The sequence below is a fragment of the Scomber scombrus genome, chromosome 4, assembly GCF_963691925.1.
Source record: "Scomber scombrus chromosome 4, fScoSco1.1, whole genome shotgun sequence".
NCBI lineage: Eukaryota > Metazoa > Chordata > Actinopteri > Scombriformes > Scombridae > Scomber > Scomber scombrus.
In genome coordinates this window covers 2,842,933-2,866,940 of record NC_084973.1, presented here as the reverse complement: position 1 = coordinate 2,866,940, position 24,008 = coordinate 2,842,933, and the positions used below count along the sequence as shown (strand labels likewise).

General features: G+C 39.0%; 1 protein-coding gene across 1 annotated transcript in view; it reads left to right on the top strand.

Annotated features, from left to right (window-relative positions):
* loxl2b (lysyl oxidase-like 2b) overlaps positions 1-22,066 on the top strand; it is a 47,209-nt gene extending 25,143 nt beyond the window's left edge. The window contains exons 5-14 of the mRNA XM_062417167.1: positions 252-468; positions 3,890-4,073; positions 8,631-8,782; positions 10,065-10,232; positions 14,474-14,639; positions 15,074-15,314; positions 16,852-16,967; positions 17,379-17,515; positions 17,668-17,779; positions 19,619-22,066. Coding sequence (XP_062273151.1) covers positions 252-468; positions 3,890-4,073; positions 8,631-8,782; positions 10,065-10,232; positions 14,474-14,639; positions 15,074-15,314; positions 16,852-16,967; positions 17,379-17,515; positions 17,668-17,779; positions 19,619-19,689 — 1,564 coding nt within the window. The 3' untranslated portion in view covers positions 19,690-22,066. The remainder of the gene's footprint in view (positions 1-251; positions 469-3,889; positions 4,074-8,630; positions 8,783-10,064; positions 10,233-14,473; positions 14,640-15,073; positions 15,315-16,851; positions 16,968-17,378; positions 17,516-17,667; positions 17,780-19,618) is intronic.
* Positions 22,067-24,008: the final 1,942 nt, after the last annotated feature.

Below are 24,008 nucleotides of genomic sequence, written 5' to 3'. Positions count from 1 at the left end.
TAATGCATTCTGATAAGTTTAATAATCATTTACCGAAACCCATTTCGAGTCACCACTTTAACATCACACATAGACATTGGACACATTGTTAAAACAAAAATATAGATTAGCGCAGCTTTAATTTAGCAGCAGTTGTGATAGTATGGCATAGGTCTCATTTTGGAAACCCCTACGCTGTTCTGTTTGCGCTTTAACCTGTCGCCCCCCCAAAGACTTCATTCATCTCCTCTCCTTGTCCACCATCTGCCCAGGATGTTTGCCCGGAGGAGAAAGCCCACATACTGGGACTACTCTGTCAACTGCACTGGCAACGAAGCCCATTTGTCCAGCTGTAAACTGGGCCAGACGACATCGGTGAAGTCCAACGGGACCTGTGCTGAAGGGTTGCCTGTGGTGGTGAGCTGCGTTCCCGGCAAAGCCTTCTCCCCGACGCCGATGTCTGGATTCAGGAAGGCCTTCAGACAAGAGGTAAAGTCTCCAGGGAACGATCACTCTGCACACCTTGAAGGGGTTTTGTGTCAGTACTTAGAAAGTGTTTATATTCATACCTCGTAAAGCATTTCAACTCGTGTTAGTTTGTGAATCTTGTGGTATCAGCAAGCTGAAATGACTGCGGTGGTTCACTTCAGTTCACCGGCTGTAATTTAGAGGGTGTCTGATGAAATGTTTTGGTTAGACATCAAGCCAACGCTGACATTCGGTACTCCGTGTCACTTTGACAGCCCCAGCTGTAGCAGCTTTGGATGATTCACATCAAAATGAATCACCGTCATCTTGGGGTTTTCGACATGATTGAGGTCGTAATATTCTTGGGATGGTGGAAGGAAAAACATGTATCTCCAGAGAGGAATGCCAAAATCAGCTCACTTTGACTCTCCTCGTCTGTCCTTGAGCACGCAACATAGCCTACGTGCTTCAGAGATAGAATGCTTTTTTTTCCACCTTTTTTTTCTCACTAAGATATTCAGGGAACTTAAAATATGGTGCAAAGAAGCCTTCCAACAGAGCATTGTGCAGCTGCTAGCGAGTAGCTTGGATTGTGTTATTGAGTTGTAATACCAATCCTAAGAGGCTGATTGCTTCATTTCTTAGGCTTGGTGTACAATCTGCTCAAAATCTTTTCTTTTTGACATGCCAGGATGCCTTGGTTGTGCATCAGTGGCAGCTGAATAAACACATCCTTCATATTAAATTCTTAACATCACGTTTCAGATTATCTAAAATGTGTTAGTTGATTTGGGATTCTGGGTTGTGATAGTAAAGCTCTACATTGCCAAAAAATACTGACTACTGTGGACATATTTTTATGTTCTTTGGGTCAGGGGATGTTGGGGGGGAAAAAGATTGTCACACTAGTAATCATTCAAGGAAGGTATTTTTGCCCCCATGCACAAAGCCAGCCCCATAAAGAAATGACTTTCTGAGTTTGGCGTGGAAGAACTTGCCCTGACCTCAACCCTTTGGGATTGAATTGGAACGCTATTTTCTTTGTACAAACATTTCCTAAGTCTTAGCTTTAATCCCTACCAGCTCCGCAGGTGTTATTCTCTTCCTGTTTCTGACTTTTGACTTTTGACCGACACAGTGTGTAAAAAAGGGGGGATTAAAAAGGTGTTTCTCAGGTCTTAAGGCTCCGGGTGTCACGAAACTCATTTAATCTGTAAACATCCACACCAACTTTCAATTGAAAACCAGGAAAAGGAAAGTTGTTTTCAGTAACAGGTAGACTAAGCTGACATGAATTTATCCACATTATGACATGAGGTACAGGGTTGCCTGCTCTTGTCACAGGTTACAGCTGAGTGCCAGGCTGGGAGTGATGTGCCCGACAACCCAAATCGTCTCAACACTCTCAGCAAGTCTGACTGTAAGGAGTTTTTACCCTGAAACCAGATATTTACCACTTGAAACATATATAATTAATACTGATATTTGTCATAAAAGTACACCTATACACACATCAAATACAAAATACACATTAGATCTGACAGGATATTGGTTTATCAGGTTATGCATGTGTCATTTGTTGCATAGTGTTTTTAACTTGCATACACTGTAGCTGAAAATTCCTCTTATTTATTTATTGCTTTGGTGCATTTTCCTTTTCATCATTTCTTATAGTCTTTCCTGCATTGTCACAGTTATGCTTACCAGTATTACCATTAAAGGACCAGTGCGTAGGATTACTAAGCACTCTACAGGCTACTGTAGAAACATGGTGGTTCAACATGGCAGCCTTCGTGGAAGAGAACCCTCTCCCTATGTAGATATGCTGTGCTCATTCTAAGCTAATGAAAACACGATTTTTTATTTTCAGGTGCTTATACACTAATTAAAACATACTTATGACCATTATATTCCATTTCTGCAAAAGTCTTTTCCATTAGATGCTACTAAATTCTACACTGCACCTTTAAGTGTATTCATGTAGGGCTGCAACTTAATATTATTTCCATTACCTGTTAAACTGCTATTGCTTCTTTGATTATTTGATGAATCTTTTTATCTATCTTTTTTTTAATATTACACTTTGTAAATCTTGGGTTACAAAGTTCTTCATATGGGAAAACATACAGTGGCAATGCAACGCCAATAAAATGCCTGCAAGCTACAATTTCATTCATTTTAACATGTTTCAATAATACCAATGCAAAGGCTTTGTAGGACTTGCACATGTATCAGTAATTTGTGAGTGACATCCGTTTGTGAAGTGTGACACTGCCACCTTTTTCCGCTCTATGTGTAAGCAAAGATTACAACATCTCCTCTAAAGCCCAGCACAACAAAAGCTCACAACGCCTCATCCAGCACACAACACAACCAGCAGCTCTTACTCTGATGATGTGAGAGGCCCAGCGGACTTTAATGGGATCAACAGCTCACTGATAGACTTGACATATGTGGTGGAGACAAGGTTGTGTGAGGCCTTAAAAATATTTGGAAGGATTTTGGATTCGGGTCCATGAGGGCAATATGGGAACACTGCAGAGCACACTTCATGGTTTATACAAGAATATTGTGCAAACAGACTTAACGTGTTTCCCTGGAAACCAACTTTAAAGTTAGTATCCAGGGAACCTAAGTGGTGATATAAAATGATTATGAAAATATAGAGGCCAGATGTCTTAAATGTCTTATTTTGTCTATTAAGGGATCTGAATCATTAAAATTCCAAATATTATATAATAAATATCCACAAATTCCCAAAATAATGTCATTTGAAGACGAAATGTATCTTTTTTGTCTAAATAATTTCAGTTATTTCTATTATCAGTTTAATATAATACGCATTGATAATAACTGCAGTATACATTGTATTCCCGAACTACTTATATCACTTATAATACATGTTGTGTAATATGGTTTGCCTTAAATCTTGCTCTATTTGAAGACACTGTAAATTTAAAGTGCATGCATTCCTTTTGTACCAGAAGCAATTTCTTTATTCCATTGTTCTCCAGGATGAGGTGTCACATTCTTTCATGATGATATAAGATTTTTAATGTTAATGCCACCATGCTGAGGAAATGTGCAGTGGGTACCACAGCCCACACATTAAGACGTCTGGGCTTTACTTTGCGAATACACATAGCAGTAAATCACATGTAACCATGCCACTAATGTGTTTACTTGTAAAATTAAACACTTCCAGTTTTTTCTAAACAGTTAATGGGAGACCAGTATTGCTGCCATGTTCTATAAACATGAAGCCACCCAGTCTGCTGCCTCAGCTTTCTCATCACATGGAGAGAGGAAAGCTGAGGTTGCACACTTTCAGCTGAGTCTATTATTTTTTGAAAGAACCGGAATAACCTAAATATGTGGGTTTTCCTCCTTTTGAAATGCTTTGACATTGATGTCTTTTACAGTGTATGTTTTTCCTCCGCAGCAACCGCTGGTGCGTCTGCGCGGAGGGGCCATCGTAGGCGAGGGCCGAGTGGAGGTGTTGAAGAATGGAGAGTGGGGCACCATTTGTGATGACCACTGGACCCTGCTGGCTTCCACCGTGGTGTGTCGAGAGCTGGGTTTCGGTACCGCCAAGGAGGCCCTGTCTGGAGGTCGCCTGGGACAAGGTATACTGACTGTGTATTTTCAGTGTCTTGTGTGCAAGAGAAGTCAACTATTCCATTTCCCAGCTGCGGGGGCTCCCCAGTGAGGTCAACTCTGAGGAAAGGCACATATTAAGAATTTGCAAGGGTTTTTCAATGAATAGGAAAAGAGTAAATATGAAATGTGAGCATCATAATCATGTATTAAAAAAAGACTGATGTAAGTACACAGTAGACCTGAAGCAGTCCCACTGAGCTCAGTCTTTATTGTTGGAACTGTACATGTACATTGCTCCATTTATGGAATAGAGGGTAATGACTGTGGAGCAAAACCACATATTCCAAACATTCCAAGCAGTAATTTTATCCTTAAGGCTTTCCTCTTCACCTCTCTGTGCCACTGACCAGAGTATGATGAACTCACAGACCTGATGGTGAAGCGATGTAGTTCGCTGGAATGGGATCAGTGACATCGTGCAGGTCCACTCCTTAGCTGGTATGAATTCAGATATCACTCTGGAAAGATCTATAAAGATATATATATATTCAGTTTGGAAGTTACATAACAAGAGGGGGGGAAGAAACAGCTAGACTGTGGAGAGAGCCTGTTGAGAATAGTGTTAGTCTCCATGCATAAATGTTACCAGACACTCAGAAGCTCTGGAATACCTGGTGTTATAATAGAATTGAACATGTAACATATCAGTTAAGTAATAACTACTGTGGTAAAAAGATACCCCTGAGATACCCCCCAAAACAAACAAATGTACACATCTGAGTGTGTTTCCAGATGTTGGTTAATGCTTCTCCATATGTGAAAAAGGTTGCAGAAAGACTTTGGTAGCTCCAGAGGGAGCTTCTAGACGTCTGATACATTGTCTCAAGTGATGTCACTTGAGTCAGCATCAGTTTGGGACCAAAGCCTACAAGTTAGAAAAAAAAGAAATCTGTGAGTGTGGAGTAAGAAAGAAGTGAGGTTTTAGTAAGACTAGCGGATCCATGCTACATTAGCCAAGTTGCATTTTGGAAAATGTAGGCACAAGATTGTAACAAGGTAGGATAATGCTCGCAAATGATTCCTGACAGCATTCATTAAAGTCCGTCTCTCACATCTTTCATTTTTTAGTTTAAGTTTTGGCTGAAATTCACAAAAAAAAAAAAAATAGAAGTAAGGCACCAGGATAGTGTGCTTGCATGAATGTGATTGGCCTTGCTGGATGACATCACATTGTATAACCCTAACCCTAACCATTCAAACCAAGGCTGCATTAGTATACCCCCAGGAGCCCCTGGGCACTGAAGCTCATGCCCCCCAAACAAGTTTTATTTTATTCTGATTGGATAATGCTGCTGTCAGGTGGGAAACTTCAATCAATCAATCAATCTTTATTTATATAGCGTCAAATCGCAACAAAAGTCATCTCAAGGCACTTTACACATGGAGCAGGTCTAAACCGTACTCTTTAATTTAATTTAAAGAGACCCAACATTCCCACATGAGCAAGTACTGGGCGACAGTGGCAAGAAAAAACTCCCTTTTAACCTCAGGCAGAACCAGGCTCAAAGTGGGCGGCCATCTGACTCGACCGTTGGGGTTGAGAGGAGGAGGAGGAGGGGCGGTGGGGGGGTAAAGAGGAGAGAGATAGGATAGGAGAGAGAGAACTTGTAATTCCATATTACTGTATGTTTTGGACATACTCGGTTTCTGACAGTGACTATATATGTTAAATGCTAAAATGCCCCAAGGCACTTGCCCAGATTACTTGTATGGTAGATCCAGCCACGCACACACTAGATGAATTGCCTAAAAACACATCATCGTTGACATTAGTAAATAAAAGACAACATTTTTAAAAAGTAAGATGGAGCAAGACACATGAGCATGCTGTAAATAAATTCATATGTAAGCCAAACTCATTTATAAATGATCACCAAAATCAGTAAGTAGTGACACCAAAGTTGTAAAAGATGTTAATTAAATATATCCTTTAACCTTTATGTTAGAGGATATATCTTTTTTATCTTCTTCTTCTTTGGAAATTGCCTGAAGGTTGTAGAGGGCTTCCTCTTTTCTAACGGATGCCTTCAATCTGAGCACTCCCTGTTTATGATCTCCTCTTCTTCCCAGTCTGCAGCTATGTCACTGGTTGAATGTGGAATTTTACAGCGGGTAAAGCAGGTTTGGGAATTGGTGCCTCACCTTACTAAAATGTGTCACTGACCCACTTCTCTTCCTAAATCCATGGTTTTTTAAGCCTGAGTCCACCTGTTATCAGGATATATTGTGGGAAAACTGTGACCTGGATCACAAAACAGCAAAGAGAATCGTGCGTTGCGTGATGTTTCTGAACAGGAAATATTTATTTTTTCACAAACAGGGACGTGCTGTACATCGCGGCGCATTCCACTCACATTAGACACGGAAAATGTCGAACCTGCTTTTTGAAAGTCTTTTTTTTTTTTTTAACCATCGTGATTTCTCATCAGTGGCTCTCTGTAAGCTCATGGAGAAAAACAAAAGTCAGATGGAGAAACACAGATGGTGACAGTAAAACATAGAGAGGGAAAACAAGGATCATGATGGATGAAGGAGTGTCATATTAGCATGTTAGAGCTGTTTTAAATCATGCCTTTATGAATCACCTTGAGTCTTCAGTGATTAATTGCGTTTGAAGATTTGTCTGACATTTCTATGTGTGTTAGATTCGTCATGGCGATGGACCTTAAAAATGACTTTATGTGCATGAAGAACCTTCACTGTTATTTTACAAGCAACAGAGTGACATTTGTAGTCTTCTGTAGATTTTTAAGGCGGTGGGGATAAAATTTTGGTGTGTCTCAGTGTGTCTTTGGAGTATAAATTCATTTTGGTTAATTTCTTCAGGTTTTCTATGCATTCATTTTTGTCTTTGTTTAACACATTTAACCCTCCTGTTGTCCTCGAGTCAAGGAAGGAAGGGAGGAAGGAAGAAGGAAGCGAAAGAGGGAGGAAGGGAGGATGAAGGAAGGAAAGGGAGGAAGAAAGAAGGAAGGGATGGAGGAAGGAAGGAAGGAAGAAGGAAGGAAATGGAGGAAGAAGGAAGGAAGGGAGGGAGGAAGGGAGGAAAGGAGAGAGGAAGGAAGGAAGGAAGGGAGGAAGAAGGAAGAAAATGAGGGAGGAAGGAAGGAGGAAAGGAAGGAAGGTAGGAGGGAGGAAGGGAGAAAGGAAAAGAGGAATGGAGGAAGGAAGGACAGAGGAAAGAAGGACGGTAATGGGGAGGAAAGAAGGAGAAAAGAAGGAAGGTAGGAAGGAAGGAACAAAGGAGGGAAGGAAAGAAGGAGGGAGGGAGGAAGGAAGGACAGAAGGAAGGAAGAAAGGAAAGAGATAGGAAGGAAAGAAAGAGAGAAGGAGGGAGGAAGGAAGGACAGATGGAAGGAAGGAAGGAAGGGAGGAAAGAAGGAACAGTCAAAACAGACGGGGTCAATTTGACCCGGGAGGACGACACGAGGGTTAAACTATCTTAGACTCAGCTAGAAGTCTTACTTATAATTTTGTTAATTTAACAAAGTATAAAGCTACCAGGGACCCAAATTATTTAAAACAATGACACAGGATTCTATAAAATTTGTAAAAATCTTGTACATAATAATCACATGTTACCTTATAGAACATGGCTATAAAAAGAATATATATATATATACAATATACAAATACAGCAGGAATATGTCAGTGTGTCTAAAATCACATACTTCTATTAGTACACTTCTGTGTAGTACACTGTGTACACTATGTACTTACTTGCATAGTGTACGAATTTTGTGTTGACGATTAGCAAGCTAGCGTTAGCATTCTTGTTATCGTTAGCAGTACCAGATCATTACAGTCTGCTAAATTAACCCACGAAACCTAGCGATGGCTTATATGTGACAACAGTATAGTGGTGCTTTAGGCAAAAAACACATGTATCATTTATATTTGTATAACGCAGCGATGTTCCAACGTAGTTACAACGTCCTCAGTTTGTAAAGTGGTCCTTCCCCTTGTGCCATGTAGCCAAGATGGCGGCTGTCAAGGACGAGAAGTGTCCATAGTTACACACTCAACTTTTTGACCGTTTTGAGTGCACCATCCGGGTGCTCATAGTGCACTGCATTTTCCATACTTCTCAGTGTGAACACACTTGCTCAAAATATTAAGTGTAAGTACAGAAGTAGGCTATGAGATTTGAGATATAGCATGTATTTACATGTTTTACAAGTGATTGATTGACTTTATTTGATCATTTGAAAGAAAACCTGCAGAAGCCAGCTTCTCATACACATTTGTACAACATTATTAAGGATAAAATGCAAATATTTATAATTCACAGTTTAAAAAAAATTCTTTCAAAGAATGTTTTATGTCACATCAGCACTTTCAGTTGGTTTTCACAGCATGTCTCTGAAAACATGGTGAGTGTATTCACAGAGGACAGATAATGGTTTAGAAGTTGAAAGAAGTGTGAGCTGCTGGTGAACTGAATTATTTCAGGTGGATACTTGCACAAAGAAAAAGCCTACTGTTCAGATTGTTCACATTGTTCTTTTATCTGTGTTTTCCAGGTATGGGCCCGGTGCATATGAATGAGGTGCAGTGCTCTGGATTTGAGAAGTCCATCACTGAGTGTTTCTTCAACAAGGAAGCTCTGGGTTGCAGCCATGAGGAGGACGCGGCCGTCAGATGTAACGTCCCTGCTATGGGCTTCCAGGAGAGGGTGAGCCTCAGCTTTATTTCAGTCCATCACAAACAACAGGGGCCCATTTCTCAGAAGTAATTATCAATCACTGCTCACGCACAGATTATCTACCAGGGTCGAGTTATGCTAATGATTGTTGCTTGCAAATTTTCTAAAAATTTCTAGAAGATTCTCACATGCTCGTGCAAGATAAAACACCAGAGGGATTATCTCATTTGCAAACTGAAGCTTCTATTGTACAACTTTAGTGGAATGGGCCCAAGTTCGGCCTACTTACCTAAGTGGCTATTTTCAATATTTTCAGAATACTTTATCAAATGACAATGTGTCAGAGCCATCGCTCACAGTGATGAACCTACAGAGAGTTATCAGCAACTCTGCAGATCACCTCAGCTTTATGGAGCATTATTCCAAATTTCAGCTCATATTTTAGTTTTCCAGGTGCAACTTTACTGTTTTCGTTCACTCTCAGTGCTCTCTTAGCGTCGCTTTTGGCTGCGGCAGGCTTAAAGAACCGCCTGCTCAAATGCTCAAGAAGTGGAGCATTTAGCAGCTAAAGAGACAAATATTTCCCTGAGGAATTGGTAGAGTGAAAGCACAGCCAAAACATATTTCTAGGAAACCATAAAAAACTATTGGACTTGTATAATAAGGTGCTATCCTGTCAGCAAGCATCTAGCTGCATCTACTGAGCTGCACAGGCTCAGCAGTAATATGGAATATTTACTTTTGTTTTTTATTTGATTTGATTCTTTATTTCGATCTATTAAAATACGAGACATAACAACAAAAGAAAAAAAAATGAAGAAACCCCCCCCCCCCCCCCCGAAAAACACTGTATGCAGGGTCTACTTTAAACATAATATTTCCTTACCCATGATGCACAAATGATGATGTACATTTTTTGTTTAGTTCAACATATCAATTTAAATAGAGATTATATGTCAATGTTGTGTTCACTACTCGTTTCCACTGCCTCCTTGTGGCCAAAAATAGGTATTGCAGGTTGAATCACATTTCTCCAGGCTGCGCATAGAGCATGCAATATATATCTCAGTATGTTAATGATTATATTGGTTGTGTATATTTTAAATTGATTTTGTGTGTATCTTAAATATGTTTTGATCATTTTTACAGATTTTCCGTAATGTTTTTTAAGTACTTTTCTGAAAACTAAATTCTTGACTGCTTTTATTACTATTCCTTGCTACCAAATGTGTCTTTGAAATTCTCAGTCACAATATAGCTAACTGAACTTCACACATTGATGTTACTATAACTGTTTTTTTTATGCACATAGCTGCGTCTGAGCGGTGGTCGTACCCCCTTTGAGGGCCGTGTGGAGGTGCTGGCGGAGAAAAACGGCTCTCTGGTGTGGGGGACGGTGTGCAGCGAAGGCTGGGGAACCATGGAGGCCATGGTGGTCTGCAGACAGATGGGCCTGGGCTTCGCCAGCAATGCTTTCCAGGTACGAGTCACAACAGCTAGGGGTGGATTTCAGTATAAAACTCTGTATAAAACCACATTTTTATTCCTTTCACTTCAAATGTTACAGCCTTTAAAGTAAAACAACGATTACAAATAGTACATAATGTCCTCTCAGTCTATTGCAACCAGCCAACACATGTCTGAGCAGAATTCTCAACAGAAAAACCTTCTAGCCCTGTCTTGCATTTACCAAATTTTGTTTTTTGTTTTTTCTGCTACATCCTCAGTAGGTATGCAAACCTGCAAATCTAACAGTTACCACACATGACAAGCAATTGATCAGGACCAATTGCTTGCCATGTGTGGTAACTGTTAGATTTGCAGGTTTAATATTTCTTAATGATCTTCCTATAAGAAATTTCTTGGAAAGAAGTGTGTAATTTGTTACTAACTACATGGAAAACAGAGTGAAGGTTATTTGAGAAATTCATTTGAAGGACTTTTATAACCAAGAAAATATTATTTTATTATCCATTATTATTATATCCATCATTATTAGAAACATTATTCTCTATAGCAGTTGAATTTTTGCAGATGTTGCATGTTGAGATGACTATCAGACTCTACTCTGATTACACTATTACAGAGTTCCCTGAGTTCCCCAGGGACCTTCCAATGGATTTACAGTAACAAATCAGTTTATTTCTAGGAAACCATAAGAAACTACTGGACTTGTATAATAAGGTGTTAACCTGTGAGCTACTGAACTGCACATGCTCGGCAGTAATCTACCTGACTGAGCACTCCCATGCCAGTACTGCTAGTACTAATGAATTTAAAAACAACACAAAACTTAATTAACTGACCTCCATGACTACTTGATAATAATGTTCCAGGTAAAATATTCAATTTAATCAGTGTAGTTTTCATTTCATGAAGCAGTTTATTCTCTTAACACAAAGTAAACTTGAATCCCTGTGTTACCGAAAATGACACGCAGCCAAACTAAGGATGTCAGGACAAAGTTGACTTTTATGATCAAGGACTGCTGGGGGTAAGAAGATGAAATCCACAGAGAAAAGATCCTTCTGTTCTGGCTGGACTAAATCTGGCACTGTGGAGTCAGTAGAGAGAAAAGACAGTGATGTGAAAGCTATATCCTGACTCTGCATCCACAGGGTCACCACTGAGGAAGCCAAGAAAAAACTCCAAGTTTCTTAATACACAGTATATGGTACAAAAATGAAAATGGTGTAAAAAATCATCACTTTCCTCACTTCAGATCAGTCCATCGGTTGGTTGCGCTGCATTAATCGTCAGTCAGTGAGCTGGAAGCTTTGCTGTAAATGATGGTCTGGTTTTATTGACTCAGCACCAGCGTCACATACCGTAGTCCCGAGCGCTGCACTGACTCACAGGCTAACCCTGACTTTCTTTTTCATTTTTTCCAAATGACCAAACACAGTAAGGTGCCTTGCAATCATTTCCTGTGCAGGTTTAGGTTTTCTCGTCAGGAAGCCATGTGAGCTCCTTAAAAAAATTCCTTCTAGGCTGGAATAGTGTTTAATTTTGAAATTTGAAAAAACTGCAGCTGACTGCTTTGGAGTCTATATCTCCCCATCTGCAAAAGTAATGAATGAAACATTGATTTTGCTCTATTTGACTGCTTACAATATTCATGAAGCTGAATGTAAAATTTCGGCATATTTTAATGGAGAAACCTTTTAAATTAACTTCTAAAACACAGTTTGGCATCCCTACCCTAGTTTGTCTCCCTCAGTCAGAGGTCGATATCTGTACATCCATACAGTTCATTTGATTTTCAATCATGTACATGAATCAGTCTTTGTGGCACTGATTCAGACACTTGTGCACCTAGATAATACAAGACAGGTTGTGTTTATGGAAGTATAGAGCTGCCAAAATTCAAATGAAATAACTAAATCAAGTAAAATTTGAATTTCTATTTGTGTGCACAGGTGATTAAATTAAAATATTTAGATTCCGTTTTTAATATTCATAAAATCCAAAATTGCTGATAAAATGAATGTGTGTCATGACATATCATTTTCAGTGTGTTCCCGAGCAGAACGTTGGCATAATAGTGAAATTAAATATACATTTTACTTTTCATTTTCAAATTGCTACATAATGTGCAACCTAAACTAGAAAATGATGTTGCTCAGTTGGCATTTGAATATAATGAAGGTCTCATTTTAACATATTCATAATGAAAATGGAATAGAAGTGGCCATGCTCATTTAACAGAAGAGGCTTGGTACAGTCCTGCCAATTATGAAGATTTTCATTTGCATCAGAAACAAGCTTTATGTCTAGGTTGCACTTTGTCTGCCAAATTGAAAATGAAAAGTCCTTTATAAAGGAACTTAAATGCTTGGGTGTGGGCTGAGAATGATTTGTTAGTGGAACTTTTTTTCGTTTTAGTTGTCACAGTTATTATGCTTATTAAACTTTTATTTGTTTTGACATCAATTATGTGCACACTAAAAAGAAATTACATTTCAATTTAATGAAATTATTTATTTTTAATGTTGGCAGCCACATAGTTTCCTACTGAATAGCGCTGCCCTATGTCTCTATGTGTCTGTTGTTGCTAATAGCAACAAACTGCTCTCTGTTTTAGAGAACTGATAACACAGTTAACTGCTTACACCTGTAGGATGTTAAATGTTTAAAGACCTTTTTGTTTAACGGGGAACAATTATGTTGTCTTAAACACATATTACAGCATGTACAGCATGATAACAGTAATAGTAAGTGAAGGGAGCTTTATATTTACGGCCTTTGAAATTTTTTGCAGAGTCATGGAATGTAGAGAATGAAGAGTGGAAAATGATGAGTGGAAACTGTAAAATGATGGTTTCTGTATGATTATGGGGATCAGTTTTACCTCAGGTCAGGTATGTGAAGTGCTGTAAATTGTATTAGGAGTTATATAATGAAAGAACATGCTTTTTCCCTTTACTATGATGTAGTAATTTTCCTTACTTTATACAGAAACTCAGTTCCAAATATATTTTAGAGACATAAGAACAGTGGGACTTGTTTAGGCTCATATTTTTGGGGTTGGGATGTTGGCAGTTTACATGTTTCACTTTCTAGCTGTCGTGAATAGAAATATACACCAGCTAATACAAGATATAAATGTTACAATAAAGAAAAAAAAAGTCACCCCTTCATCAATTCATGATATTTTACAAGGATCATGTGTGCCCTCTAGTGGTCAGTATGGAAAGTTACATCTCCTCACAAAAGTTCATAGGGTTCCTTGGACAAATGACACTAATTTCCTTCAAAAAGGTAACAGTTGGTTACTATCATAAGTACAGGTGCAATAGTCAACGGAACTATTCATTTTACTCGTACAGTTCTAGTATTATGATGAAACAGCATCCAAAGGACCATCATTCACCTCAAGGACTATACTTAAATACAGTTTTTAGGCACTTGTACTTCACTTGGGTATTTCCATTTTATGCTACTTAATATTTCCACATTTGAGAGGCAAATGTACTTTCTACTCAACTACATTTATTTTCTAGAAGTAGTTACTCTTCAGAAGTTTTTATGCATTATATGTTCATCTGTCCAACAAGAATGTAATGCCATCTTCATCTTGACCAGCTACAACATGATTATTCTGGTTACACATTATTAGTAATGATAATCCAGTAGAACTTAAATATAAAGACTACCAAAAGGCGTATTTTAGATAATGAGTACATATTCTACTTATAATACCTTTTCAGGATCAGGACTTTTACTTGTGATGAAAGGCTTTTAGATGGTCATATTGTTGCTTTGACTGGAGTAAATGATTTAATGTGTGTACTTGAAAATGACATTGCCCATTAGACATTTTGAATTTGACCCATGTCCTCGTTTTAGCACATTAATAATGAACTGGAATGGAAATGGCCTTACTCATGGCCAGTCTCAGAATGGTCAACTTGACAGATTACACAAAAGATACTTGGTGTGATCCTACCTGTCTTGAAGAGTTAAGCAGGTGAGCCCAAACGCAGGGCTCAGGAACTTGAAGAATAAATCTTTAGTAAAGACTGAGTGCAGGCAGAGCAAAACTGAACTCAGCTAAGGATACAACAAGACTGAGCTGAAACACAGGACTAAACTACTAATAGAGGCAATTCATTCTACTATATACGTATGTAATCAGTCAAAGTACATAATGTTAGAGGTGGATGATATGTGGATGTGATCCTGGTGTCGGTTGTAAAAACCCTGGTCTTTTCTCAACAGGAGACCTGGTATTGGCCTGGTGAGGTTAATGCAGATGCTGTGGTGATGAGTGGGGTTCGCTGCTCTGGTACTGAGATGTCTCTTTCCCACTGCCTGCACCACGGAGCCCACCTGAGCTGCTCCAAAGGAGGAGGACGCAACGCTGCCGGAGTCTCCTGCTCTGAGAGTAAGACCATCTGCTGCCTACTTTAGATCCTAAACGTATGGTCATGACTGAATGAACGAGTAAAGAATGAAGTAACTGACTTTTCCACTTTTAATTAATTTAACTTTGACTACATTCTTTGTCTTTCATTTGGCAGTAAGGCAACACTCACACTGAAAAGCTTTCACTCTTATGTTCTGCATGTTAACTTTTAATTCACCAAATTACATTTTTCCGCCTTGGAGAAATTCTTGTGTAACTGAAACTTCAATACCCCCCCCCCCCCCTCCCCCGAATCACCAAGAGGGCTCTACAGTTTGAAACTGAAACCACTCATTTACACATGCCAGAGCTTTTTTCGAATTTTTTGAGAGAGACATTTCTTTGTGAATCTAAATATGTTTTGTCTGCGTCTGCTTCTCTGTGGTTTTTTCCTACATCCTCCTGCCCACCAGCGGCTCCTGACCTGGTGTTGAACCCTCAGGTGGTGGAGCAGACCACCTACATGGAGGATAGGCCCATGTTCATGCTGCAGTGTGCGTACGAGGAGAACTGTTTGGCCACCACTTCCAGCGCCACGCCAGCCAACTCCTACCGCCGCCTGCTGCGCTTCTCCTCCCAGATCCACAACAACGGCCAGTCTGACTTCCGTCCCAAAGCTAGCCGACACTCCTGGGTGTGGCACGACTGTCACAGGTCAGTGTCACAGAGTGCAAGGCCTCTTTGGGTTTTATACCAGATGTCATCATATGATAATTATACAGAAGCCTTCTATTTTCATTTGCTAGACACCAGGAACAAGACTACATACAATATCTGTTTGCTCATATAAATGGCTCAAACTGTTGATGCCAATATAATAAACATCCCGTGACTTAACTTTGCTTTAAGGGAATAAAGAAAAAGCTTATTCTCTTTTTCTGCCAAGAGTTAGATGATCTCTTTCTCGCTCTCTCTGCATTAAGCATTGACTGTCCACTTCCTGTCACTATGCTATAGTGAAGCCCTTTCCGGGAACTGCCATCATCATCCCCCCAGCTGTCCCACTGCTTGACAGAGGTTTAAGAGTGGCTGTCACCACTGTCAATCATGACATCACACCCCTTTTTATATCGTTAAAATTGAAAAACAAACTTATCAGATATGGGAGCAGTTGGACAGCGTGAGAAGAACTACCTAAAATGGTAAAAATCATTTTGGCGTGTACTTAGATTTTTTTTTGTTTTTTAGTTTGGCTCATATCCCGTCTGCTAACATGGAGGGGCTGGGATTTATGACATATACTGAAGCCAACCACCAGGGGGCGATCAAGATGCTTTGGCTTCACTTTTGGGGAGCTGTCATGTTGTCCATCTTTATATACAGTCAGTGGTGTTAAGTATGGAACTAGAGTTGGGAGGCAATTGGCTTAGCTTAGCATAAAGTCACTAAGCTGGAGGAAACAGCCAGCCTGGCTATCACTTGAGTATAAAGTTATATCTCAAAATAATGCCTGAAACAGATACCTACAGTTTGCATGCTAATCTAGCTAGAATTTCAGGATATTTAATTTGACCACATAGTTTTGGCAGCATCAACAAGAGAATTCATGCTAAGGCTTTCAAAGAAGGCAGTTTTGCAACCCCTCTTACAGAACAATGAGCATACTGAGCATATGCTTGCCCAGTGGGAAGTGATGACAGACAGATTTGTTGCGCATTAATATTTTGAAACATGACAGGCATTAATCAGACAACAGCTTTCTTAATCCACAACCACAAAGAATTTGTGGTAGCAGTTAAAACCACTTTATATTCCAGAAACATGAACCGCATCCTAATGAATTATAAATCATAAGGATGAAGTCCTTCAGAAAATATTTGCAGTGTCTTTGTAAGATTTACAATTATTGAACTTTATCAAGAGAACTGTTGTTATTTGATCATTTTCCAACATAACTGAAGAAATGATTTAGCCCCAATTAGTTTTAAGCTTCCTTATGTTGTGGTGCCATGTAATTTACTGTGTGCTTTAAGCTAAAACTGCTGTACATACTGCTGCAAAAACTCTCTCATTTTGTGGTTCCTGTGTTGGCTGGAGGAACTCTTTACTATTGGCATCTTCCCACATGTCCAGCCTTTGACCGGCAGAACTTAACACAATGTAGACCCACATCAAACTTCTTGATGTATTTTAGAGCTGCACTTTCAGCCTGGCAAGGTTTTAAAAATTGCATTTCTGTTTGTCTGTGTAGGCATTATCACAGCATGGAGGTGTTCACCCTCTATGACCTGTTCACCCTCAATGGAACCAAAGTGGCCGAGGGACACAAAGCAAGTTTTTGCCTGGAAGATTCAGAATGTGATGAAGGTGAGAACCAATTTCAAGATATGAAAAAAAAATGAAAGTTGTCACTTGCTTCCAGCACCAAACAGAAAACGTTAGGGACTCACGGGTGAACAAAGTGGGGCTAGCGCCTAAAAAGCCATGTTTCTCAAAAGGTGGAGACCAAAACACAGCTAAAAAGTGAATATTAGTCTTATATAAACTGGATATATATAAAAACATGACAATAAATAAATGCTGATGTTGCTTTGTGTGCATAACAATCACATTCGCCGTAAGTTTTTGAGGACAATGTATCAATGTTGTGTTTACAGTTTGTTTTGCTGCCCCCAAGTGGCCAAAAAAAAATGAATAATGTACCTTTAAAATGTAATCATTATTCTCAGAGGGTTTGATTACTATCTAATTGTTCATTTTGTGATTTTGTGACTGTAGGTATTGACAAGGTATACGAATGTGCTAACTTCGGAGAGCAGGGTATCACTGTGGGCTGCTGGGATACCTACAGGCACGACATCGACTGCCAGTGGGTGGACATCACTGACGTCAAACCTGGAGATTACATTTTCCAGGTGATGTTTCCCATTTTCTACTGTTCTTTCTATTAATAGTCAGATATCCACCAATGAAAGAAATCTAATTCACACACTGCAGACACATTTCTCTCTTTATAGTCACTGTACTGTATGTCGTTGAAAAATCCTCTATGTGTTTCCTTTTATAGATTGTAATTAATCCAAACTATGAAGTGCCTGAGTCAGACTACAGCAATAACATCATGAAATGCAGATGTCGATATGATGGCCATCGTGTGTGGATGTACAGCTGCCATAATGGTAAGACCTCACAATAATCTGTAACATGTACTGTACTTGAATCGAAGCTTATTCTACTGTTTGACTTCAGGTCAATTCACAATGTAAATGCTACATTTATTTTCATATTACTTTATGCAATTCTAGTGTATTGTAGAGACAGTCATGTGGAATTAAGTCAGATTTATAAAATGTATGAGAGAAAAATTCTGGATTTAAAGTCTGGTTTTATTTTTGTAGTTTGGGGTATATTTTCTATCAGTAGTAAAAAAACAAAGGACTCAACTATTTAATTGGTACAATTTGAGAATGCTCTGATAACACTAACATTTTGACCTACTGTAATTTGTGGTTGTGCGTTCCGGGATTATTAATGACATTCAGGTGCACTCACTTCCAGTTTGACCTCGAAATAAAGTGGTTTAGATAATCAGGCTAAACTCTTAGCTTGTTAGCAACCTAGCAGATCATCTGACTGCTTGTCCTTTTTTCAATGTCGGATTTTGTTATAGCAATTTCTCCAGATTCTTCCCAGATTCCATCAATTTCTTTAATGAGTTATGATTATCATAGCTGATAGAACGGATTGGCCAAACTACAAACATAAGAACTAAGAATTATCCATTACCTTTTACATTACATATACATTGTCAGAAAACCCCCAAATCTCAGCTGTTAACAGATTACTTGAGCTTCACATTAGAATCCTGCACGGGACTGTTTTCTTAATCCCGATTTCTGGCCATTACTTCCCACTCCCTTAATGTATGTGTCCACTCCCATCTGCACCTGCAAACACTCTGACCATTCATGCCCAAGCTGTAGAATTCCATTGATTTTGTGTCATGTTCCATCCTGCAGGGTCAATACGTTATTTTACTGTGCAGTATTAATAAAGACATGCATGCCTGTCATTAACAATGTAGGGAAATTACATTCTAATGCACAATTACATTAATAATACTGCAATACTTACAGTTATTCTAGTGCAATAAGTACACCTGTTCTAGGGCAAAAATCAATACTTTTGCACATTTGTCGCAACTAACAAAGTCCAGTTTGTTTCCATCTTTGTCAATAAAAAACGAAAAATAATGAGCCGCTATGATCTTCTATTCAACTTCATTTGTTGAGTCTATCCTTCTGGTTAATGCTGGCTAAATCTCAGGACCCGTTGTTTATTATCTGACCGTCTACTCCCACTTACAGCAAACTTAAAAGCGCCCGTTTTCTGTGAGATTTGCATTTGGTCCGGCGGGACCCACAGGATCCCAGCTCCAATACAGTCCTCTACTTTAGAGCAGAAGACTGTCAGCAGTCAGTCGGCTCTGTCTTGCTGGATTCCTAGTCACATTAATATAATGTAAATACTTAATTAAAAATAATGTATTAATTAAAGCATTTTTAACAGCTCAATTGCCACTTACTAGCTTCTCCTGGAACTTTCAGTCACATTGCATTGCTTTCAACGGTGAATGTTGTTTACTAAGTTGCTTAAAAGAGATTATATCCCCTGTTTCTCTGTAACTCTATTTGCTGATGAAATTTGAGAGATGAGGTTGAAAGTTCTGGAAAAAACCTGATTAAATTGCTGCTCCAAGGTAAAGAGTGAACTTTCACACTCTAATATTATAAAAATGACCTTGTTATGCTTACAGCCAAGAGGGACAACTAAACTAATTTCCTGATTCATTATCATCTAGTGTACTTATTATGCCAATTGTAGACAAGTCTGAGCTCTTACCAGGGCAGAAATCCCCCACATTTATTATAGACAACAATGAAGACTGTTTTTCAGACTGTTGGTGTCAGACAAAGTTCATCCTGTAGGTGGTAACTCTGTGTCTCTGTCTCTGCCAGGTGGCTCATTAAGCACTGAAACAGAGCAGACATTCCCAGGCCTCCTGAACAACCAGGTGACCCACAGGTAAAGACAAAGCAGAGGAGAGGAGTTGACCGGCTGTTCCCCCTCCTGCAGGGAGACTGTCTGAAGCCCACCAACCACTACACATCCGTGGTGGATTCCCCCCCTGCCAGCCTTGCCCTGGTCAAACCATCCTTTTTATGTTCCCCCTCATCCATGAGGCAGCAGCTTTCTTTGACCCTCCACCCTTTTTATCCTCCAGCAGAAAGAATATTTGATCCCTCTCTCCTGTCCGAAAACAGAGGCAGCTACAGCCTTACCAACACTTCCATTCTCCATGGAGGTGGAGCTCTCCACCTGCCCTGTGACTCAAGAAACCTTTGTTTTTTGTTTTTTTCGAATGAATGCCTGCTGGGAAGGGGCAGGTATTTTAACGCCAGGTGCAGCATCGGGGGAACGCCATCCAAGATGTGCCTTCTTTTGAAGTGCAGCATTTTAACACAGCCCCTGCTGCAGTGCTTTTGGTTCAAAGCTCACCACCCTGGTAGAGTTCGGATGTCAGCGCCGGGTCGCCCCGAGGACGACGAAGGAATCATCGATAACAACAAGCTCCGGTCCGTGTTTGGAAAAAATAAATGCTGCATTCTTTTTTTCGCTTGCATTCGCTTTGAGAGAGTTTCATGAAGTGCCTTTTACACACTGAAGTCCACATACACTGAGGTTATGCTATACAGGCTCACTGAGCGTTTCATAAGCTGAAGGCACATGTTTTACATCTTCACTAAGAACTTTTTTAAAAAGTGCAAACAGACTAATCTGAAAAGCTGAAATATTACAAGCTAAAGTTATTTTTTTAATATAGTTGGAGCATTTTCTGGACAAGACAGTAGTTCTTGCATAAAGTCTGAACATAACATAATGGGAAGTTGTCCAGAAATAAAATGATGTGAGCAAAATGTCGACAAATGAACCCTTAATTAACATGATGCATGATGTAAGAGATTTTACTTTTCGGTCCAAAAACCTTCCACTCATGTGTACGGTCAGTAAAAAGCAGAAAATACTTCAGCTTGGTTTGTCTTTGTTCTTTGGTCACATGGTGCCTGAACAGATTCATTCAAGACAACTTAGGATCAGTTTCAGCTCCAACACATCACCTTGTTGTCCTCATATGATCAAAACTCTTTCCTCTTCATGATAAGCCGTAATATTTTGCTTTAGAAGCTTCTACCGGACCTCAAATGTCTCTTCTTCGTGTTCAGTGCCTTTACAAAATGTCCAAATTCATCATCTTTAAACCTTTCACACCCATTCTCCATCGATACTAGGGCTGGGTATCGAGTGAAGCAAATCGATACCAAGTAGGATCGAAACATCTCCAGTCCAATACTAGACACCTGCAATCGATCCTTTTTACATCCATACCTAGAAAACATGACTATTTGTATGGACTCAGTTGGTATCAGTATCACTTTAAGTGTACTTGGATTGGTACTCTCACTCTCACACACACACACACACACTCTAATAAGATTTTTCTATGGTCGAAAAAATGAGCTTTCACACTCAATTGTCAAAGATGTAGCCTATTACATCATCCGACTGCCCAGATGGCTTCGAAAGTCAGGAGGCAACATGTTCTTAAGTTTTCGGGTGTGTGTATCATGTCATGCGTTGTACCTGAGTTAAGTTTATGACAGCATATATTACACATTCATATCCATGTAAATGTAAAAGATTACATTTGTGAGTAATAAGAGTTTTTCGCCTTTTTTTTTGAAACTCTCAAGAAACACATGCCTGATAATCTCACACTAATGTTATAATAATATGTTGTGCAGGAAATAGACTGTGACGCTGACCTGCAGTAGAATATCAGCGAGGACACTTTTGAGTGTTAGTCAGCAGCACTCTCTGGTCTCATTGTAAGGCTGCTCTCCAGTAGCCTGCACTTCATTTCCTCTCACTGCCTCATGTGTTGCCTTTACAAGGAGACAGATCCTGCACACCATTCTTCTCTGGAGCAGCACGTCTTCCTGTTTTAGACAGTCAGTTGCAGATGTGTTCTTTTTTTTTTTTTTTTTTTTTTATACTCTCAAAATGTAATAAAGAAATAAAGAAATAAAACAAAACATTAAGTAACTTCCTGTCACTGAAAGTCAGGTTTTATCAGTTACTGAACTATAAAGTCAGTTTAGTCAGGTTCAGTTTTATTCCTTGTTTAAAAAAAAAAAAAAAAAAAAAAACTTTGTACAATAATGTGTGTGAATCCTATTTTATTGTACTTTTTATAATGGTGCTATCAAACTGGCCCTCTGTTTTCTGAGGGCTCAGTACATGTTCAACAGCTACATTATGTATACTAACAGTATACTTGAACTGGGCGTATGAAACTATGTGCTTTGTGTGTTAAACTATAATAAAGGTCTGAGTTACAGAGCAACTAAAAATCTGCTGTTTTTGTGGTTTATATTCACTTTTCTTCATTATTATTAAGATAAGAGCATTAAACCAATATAAGAACATAACAAATTATTTGATTTGACATTTAAATCATATATCTGATTTATTCCCTCACAAATTTGTAGAAACTGGTAAAAAACTAAGTTGAGACAATTGTATGACACTGACAAATGTACAGAGGAACTCATTCAGATTCACAGTGCCTGCTGCTCTCCACACTGCCTGGCTGCTGAAAGATTCCCTCTCTTCTCGCAGTGAATTTCCAAAGAGTCCTTGCTCCTTTTTCAGATATTTTTCCCCAGGTCACAGAAACAATAAGTCATGTTTGGCAGCATTTATACTGCAGCAGATGTGATTTTTTTTTTTCTTCTTTCTTTAACCCTTTCTGTGTGTGATTTCTTGGAGATATGAGATTCTTTGCACATCCTAAAAATTCTGATCTGTGAAGCCATAAGTTTAATATGTTTACTACAATAAAATATCAGTGATCAGCATTGCCAACCAGTGAAAATGGAAGACTTCAACTTAAGAGATTAGTTGTTTTTTTTTAAAGAGGAACTCTGGAGACACAAGAGATCTCACCAAAGCTGCAGAATAGAATAGTTCAATTATAAGTTGCATAAAAACATACACAACTACCTTACAACACTGACATGTAGCACAATAAATACAGTATGAATGTTACTCCACTCTTGGTCGGCCCTATGAGGTGAACAACAATCCACTACTTACCCAAAGTAACACTCTAACACCTGTTAAAACCTGAACCATGGGATTTATTAACAAAACATACAAAACAATCAAGACACTAAATGACTTCTATAAACATATATCATTAAAATACAACAGAAACACTAAATAATATAAAATCCCAGGGTGAGAGAGGAAGACCTCTTCCCCCTCTGGGTCAGGTGCACCTCATTGTGGACTGATTAAGTGACATACCCATCTATGCCCACAGACATTCTGGTGGTGTTCATTTAAAAGTTGTATCTCTCTCAGGATGACCCCAGGACCTACAAAATATGCTGTATCCTGGATTGATGACATCAAATCCTGCTTTGAACTGTTCCTGACTGAGTCCATCGAAACCATGGTGGTAAACATGACCAACAACAAAGACAATTGGAAGGAGGTAAACCAGACAGTTTTACACTTTATATGATGAGTCTTAATGGAACTGTCATTTTTGAACACCAAAATTGTTTAACATGAAATGAATACAACATGACGGTTAAATCTTTATGGATAAAATTGTATACGTTTAATTGGCTGCTTTAAATGAATGACGACTGATGTGTTAATCTTTGCTGTTGATTATTTTTAAGTGATGATGGGTAAAGTGCGTCTGCATACTGTATCTAATCTGATTTCAAGTGCACCAGTTGCTGTGCCAACGTCTGCTGTTTATTCACTGGATTCATTTTCGAAGCCAATTCTTTACAAAACCTTGTAAGTGCGCCTGATTGGTGCCAATCAACAAATCAGTAAATACATTGTGAATGCGCCAGTTTTGTTGCCACACTCCACGTTATAATCTGAATTTACTGCATTAAAAAAAATAGGCCTAAGGGTTAATGTAAACGGTGCATCCCAGAAAACAACATACAGAGAACATGTGTCCTCAATCAGAGCTCATAGATAGCTGGAAGATTTACCAACACCTTGGTTAACTGTAGCACAATTAAGTAGGCCTTGTTCCCAAACATTAACAGCGTTTATATCGATGATTAAATCATCCATTTCAGTCAATCAGTCTTTATTTATATTGCGCCAAATCACAAGAAAGTTACCTCAAGGCAGGTTTCATATAGAGCAAGTCTAGACTAAAACTCCCCCTCAAGAAACCTCAAGCATAACAAGGCTCTAGGTGGGCAGCCGACTACCTTGACCAGTTGGGGTTGAGGGAGAAAAGAGAGAGAA